At 31.8% G+C, this 5,587-nt stretch overlaps 1 protein-coding gene across 1 annotated transcript; it reads right to left on the bottom strand.

Moving 5' to 3' along the window:
- Positions 1-287: 287 nt before the first annotated feature.
- CSN3 (casein kappa) lies at positions 288-5,587 on the bottom strand. The gene is made up of 3 exons (XM_058546427.1): positions 5,534-5,587; positions 1,970-2,002; positions 288-749 (listed from the first exon to the last, which is right to left on the bottom strand). Exons 1-3 carry the CDS (start codon positions 5,585-5,587, stop codon positions 288-290), a joined length of 549 nt encoding a protein of 182 aa, XP_058402410.1.

Genomic DNA, 5,587 nt, shown 5'->3' with positions numbered 1-5,587 from the left:
TTGTCAAAAAAAAATTGATAATAAAATCCCCCATTTTTCTTCACTTTGTAAAATAAGATTATTTTTCATTTCTTGTTGGAATAGAATCTAGTGTGTCAAAGCTATGGCACCATCAGATTAAAATTATAATTAGCCCATTTGACTGCTCCCAAATAGACTTAATTAACTCACTTATATTATTTTAGATTTTATGATTGTATTGATAAATTCATGAATCTTGTCTGTTGTTCATTTTTGTCTTTTGCTTCTTTACCTGTGTTGTCTTCTTTGATGTTTCCTTAGAGATTTTAGATCACGGGTGAAGTAACTGGGACTGTGGTAGTCTCAGGTGTGCTTGTGATGATGGATTCTGAGGAAGCTTCTGGAATGACTACATTGTTCACTGCTGGTTCAGTGGTAGCAATAATTGTAGGCTCAACAGTAGCAGTGGTGTTGATGTTAGGGATGACTGTTTTATCCTGAGGTTTCTTTGGAGGAATGGCAATAAATGACGGACGTTGGTATGGATGACGTGCCTCAGTGGATGGGGAGATATTTGGCAGGACTTGCCACTGAGGAATTTGGGCATGTGGCCTAACTGCAACTGGTCTTGCATAATATCGATAAAGCATATATTGATTATTAATTGGTACAACTGGTCTATGTTGGTAGTAGTTGGGTTCTTGACGAGGAGAGCTATTCAGCACATAGCGAATTGGGATATATTTGACTGTTTTCTGATCAAACAATCTTTCGTCATTCTTACAGCACTGCAAAAAGAATAAATTATGCAGAATAGCATTATTGTAGGCTGGAATGTAGAGATATCTTAAATCAGAATTTTTTGAAATAATGTTTTATAGTATTTGATGTTGAATAGGTACAATATTGGAAGTAGTAAACCCAGCAACCGTATTATTTTATAAGATATGGATTTGTACATTTCCTCTCCACTTCTTGATTTTCAACAAATATAAATATTAAATATCAAAAATAGTATTAGTTTCAAACAAATTAGATGAGGTAATCCATAATATAAACCACATCATCCAGAGTTGGCATGTATGAAAAGTACTTAGTAAATGCTGGGCATTATGATAAGTACAACAGCAAAAAAGATCTCAGAGAGAGCTGTGACATACTACACATAAACATACCACACACACAGAAATATGTATGTATTTATATATTTTCAGATGTATGTGTGTATGTAAATATGTATTCTCACCACATATTTGTAATTGTTTACAAATTTTATTTATCTAAATTTATCTAAAGAATTGGCTGAGGGCACGTTTTTTTCTAAACTAATTGCAGCAGAATAGTAAAATAATGTGATGTGGGAGGATTCCTGTATTTAAACTTTACATTTTTTTCAGCTTAATTTTATCCATTAAAGATCAGTTAGGGAGTTGTCTATTTTTATTTGCCTCTGTTTTATTGATTATGTGCAGTTATAAAAATATTCATTAGATCTTTTCGTATGACTAGAAACAAATCAACAAAATTACACTGCAAAGTAAGCATTTCTTACAAAAGGAGACATATTTAAAAGTATTCATTCAAACATATTTGGGGAACAAAAGGGGAAAGTACATACAAGTGTGTGAGAAGTATTCAAAGATGGGTCAGAGAGGGATCTTCCCCCAAGTCTTAAAAATTAGACAAGAAAGATATTAAGCTTGACTTTTGTTTTCATTTTTTCCCAATATTAAATTCTCAGAGAGTTTTCTCATTTTACTAAATATACGTGAAAACCAAAAATATGTGACTTGGGCTATAAAAGGAAACCAAGATTTTCAGATAAACACTAAGGTTGATTCATATGATCGGCTGCTAAAGTGATGTTTTTTTGCAAAGATTATTAGATTATTTTATGGAGCTTAAATATTTAGTTTTTAGATAGAAGGCATTTTAATATCATTGAACTTTGCAGAATATTATACTTTGGAGTTCATGTCTCTAATAGAAATAATTAAAATACACTTACTGTTGATTGTTCCTGGTTTTGCATCTCTGCACTCTGGTGAGGTTCAGAGAAATAATAAGAAATAAGAAGTTAAAAAAAAGCAAGACAGAGTCTAGATTTTTTTGTGGTTTTAAAAATATCTTTTGTATTAAAGACAAAACATATTTTGTTTTTATTTTAATATTGTAAAATATTTTGAAATATTTTCCATGGTTATTTAATCTATAAGGCCTGTGAACCGTTCAAGAAGTGACAGCAATATACTAACTAAAATAGTAGTAATAAACTCCATGGTTAAATTGTCTTTAAAAATCACCACCTAGGCAGAAAAATTCAAGGTTGAAAATAACATGATCATCTGATCCCTGTGCCAACAAATATATATGGTATTTGCTTAAATGAAAAATAAGAATAGCTTATATTCAGTTTGTATTGAATGTACATTGTTAAAAATAAGAGGAGCATTTGGCATATTTTTCTTTTTCTGCTCTCCTACTAAGATGATTTATGAGGTTTACTTAGATTAAAAAAATCGCCTCTAGCGTAACATCAATATATAAATGTTGTATAAATAATAGTGTTTTTAAAGCAACTTTCATTTGTTTTTATAGTACTTTTCTTAATTCTGGATTACAACATGAGAGAATCAGGAGTGAAAAAACAATTTCCATAGGTGTGTGTGTATAAAGCTTTAAAAATTCACGAAGTTCTGTAAACTATTGAGATGACATCATAATATTAAATATTTTTTAAATGACGGTTCTAGTTTAGGATTTTTCACACATATTCTTGGATATAAAAAGACTCTAGAAACCTTTTGGGAGGTGTAGGTATAGAAAATCAGAAATCTGATGAAGTAAAATTCATGACGTGTTGAGACAGAGACTTGTTTTTCTCTAAATGTATAAAATCACTTTAACACATTTAAATCAGTTTATAACTTAAAAATATTAATATTATAGAAAGCTTGCTTACACTCAAAAATTCTGATAATCTAGAGATCTTACTATAATATCAATCTCTATTATGTATTCCTGGTATATGTTCATTTCAGTATCTTGTATCTTGCTTTTTTCCAAGAAGTGTGATCCTTCATTATTTTTCTATTTATCTCATAGTTTTCGTACTTACATATTTGGAGTTGAAAAATAAATGATCAAGGATTATGTCATGAAATGTTTATTCTTCATTGTAACCATTAAGGTTTCTTTCAAAAAAATGTTTTATTATAAATAGAGAGACGAATAACAACTGTATACCAATGGCCTTTTTAATAATTTTCATTGATTCCTTAAGATAGTTTTTCAAAAATGTGATTTTTGGAGGGAGAAAAATTCTTTGATAGTGTTGGGGCCTAGGGGAGGCCACCCCAAAATATCTCACAATAGCATATTGAATATTTTGAATTAAAGTTACTTGAGAAACAGAAAAGGCATTCTGAGCCTCCTGTCTCTGTTCCCTCGGAAAGCAATAAATGAATCTCCCATGTGAAATGTGCTCTCCCTGTATCTTTATCACCAGAATTAGGGAATTATGGGCCAAGAAGCCTGAATAAACAAACTGTGTTAATTTACTACCTTGAGGCTAAACTCTGCTTAAATTCCCCACTAATTACGTGTACCTCAAATATAAGTTTCTGTGTCCTGTCATTCCTCACAAATTTATTGTTTCTTTGTGTAAAAGATACGTATACTGCCTGCTTTGTTCACTCTCTGAGAATCATTTCTCTATGATCTCCAATACCTATGTATTAAACTGGGTTTTTTTCCTGTTAATCTGGTCTTGTGTCTATTTTATTGTTAGTTCAGCCATAAGAACACAAGAAGAGTATAAAGGGGATTTCCCCCCTCCCTGACAATAGAAATTATGAAATTTCTGTACAGAAAAGTTGTGCCAGCTTACAATGCCACTAACAGACTATGAGATTGTATAGTTCATTGCATAATTGCTAGCAATAAATCTTATTTGTTATTTTTTTTTTGGTGAGGAATATTGTCCCTGAGCTAACATCTGTTGCCAAACCTCCTCTTTTTTTTGCTTGAAGAAGAGTGGCCCTGAGCTAATATCTGTGTCCATCTTCCTCTACTTTTTTTTGTATGTGGGATGCCACCACAGCATGGCTTGATGAGCGATGTAGGTCTGTGCCCAGCATCTGAACCTGCGAACTCTGGGCCGTGGAAGCGGAGTGTGCAGATTTAACCACCATGCCACTCTGCTGGCCCCAATCTTGTTTTTACTATTTTTATTTTGGAGAGAAGGGATAAATTAGCACATAGAAGATGCTATCACATTGCTGTTTTAATTGTATAATTTTGGCTACTCATAAGATTGAACTGTAAAATCTATAAACTGTCATTCTTCTTTGAGTTATTTGTTCCTGTCTGAGGGGCTTGAAGCCTTTGTGAAAAGCGGGAAGAGTGGGGGCTAGAGCAAATTTCAAGCAGCTCAAGAAGAGGCTCTATAGGGCAGGCAGTCGTGGATCATGTTCTGATTTAAACTTTAATCCCTAGTGCTCAAAGAGAAAACTTAAGTTTAAATGTACAAGTGGCCACAATAAAATGGGATTTCAAAGAATAAATGAAAGAAAATAAATGTTAAAATCATTCAAAATTTTAGAAGGTATGACTCCAGGAATCCACCTAATAAAATTATTTAGTAGATATGAACTTAAAAGGAAGTCTAAATTGAATAATAAATGAATTATGAAATAAGGACTAGTGCCTTCCAAAATTTCACAGTCTAAGACGAGGTCGTATAACATCATTTCATATTTGCCTTCCTGTCTTGCTGCTGGCAAATAAGTGCCTGGGATTCCCAAATGAACCTGAAAATAAAACTGAGCAGTAGCCAAAACAGCAATGAAAATAAGTCAAAAAAAATTAAAACAAAAACAAAAACAAAAAAAACACACCTTTTTATCTTGATCCAATAGCCTTAAAACACAGCATGTAATTCAAAAAAATGCCTGAAAACCACAGAGGTATTTGTGGATATAATCCCTGGGAAGGAGTCCCTCAGTTGACATAATGGGAAGAGTATAATAAAAGATACTGTAACGTTTGAATGTTAAAGGTAGATGTGTCAAGGTCTTTGAAATTGATGGAAAAACTTAAGCAAGCTCCCAATCTTTTAAGGATTTAGTCCCTAAAGAAATTGGGGTCTGTGTGAGATAGGAGTTTAATGAAAAGAATTTCTGATCCTGGACTATGATTTCTATATTTATCCTTTATGAATTATTTTAGAGCACTTTATAATTTAAAAATATTTTCAGTATTGTTTCTTCCCCCAGAATATGTTTTCTCTGTAGTATGAGAATTGTGAAATTTTGCTATACATGATAAAGTGTAATTTCTTAATTCCTAGGAACTAAAAGCATATCCAGAACATGACTTTAATTTTATAATATAAATAAATACAAAAATAAATTACTTTTAAGAAATGATAGCTATCATGCAGTTATTTTGTTCTCTAAAATATTTAGAAATACAATATTCTCAACTGTATTTAGAAATTTGCATAATTAGAGCCTTTAAGTAAAATTTTCTTAAAGTCTTGATACAAATGGGTTAGATGAAATTAACTCACCGAAAAAGGCAGAGTTAATGCCAGGATATTCACAACTAGGAAAAAACTCTTCAT

Source organism: Diceros bicornis, chromosome 8 (assembly GCF_020826845.1).
Source record: "Diceros bicornis minor isolate mBicDic1 chromosome 8, mDicBic1.mat.cur, whole genome shotgun sequence".
In the NCBI taxonomy this organism is placed as follows: domain Eukaryota; kingdom Metazoa; phylum Chordata; class Mammalia; order Perissodactyla; family Rhinocerotidae; genus Diceros; species Diceros bicornis.
The sequence above is the reverse complement of the archived record's forward strand: the minus strand, read 5'-3'. Positions and strand labels throughout refer to the sequence as shown.

Bases quoted from the DNA above. Each gene is read 5' to 3' on its own strand.
- CSN3 (XM_058546427.1), bottom strand. From the start codon at position 5,587: ATGAAGAGTTTTTTCCTAGTTGTGAATATCCTGGCATTAACTCTGCCT. The intron at 2,003-5,533 runs GTGAGTTAATTT...GAACCTCACCAG, and splicing joins CATTAACTCTGCCTTTTTCG to AGTGCAGAGATGCAAAACCA. The intron at 750-1,969 runs GTAAGTGTATTT...TTCTTTTTGCAG, and splicing joins AAAACCAGGAACAATCAACA to TGCTGTAAGAATGACGAAAG.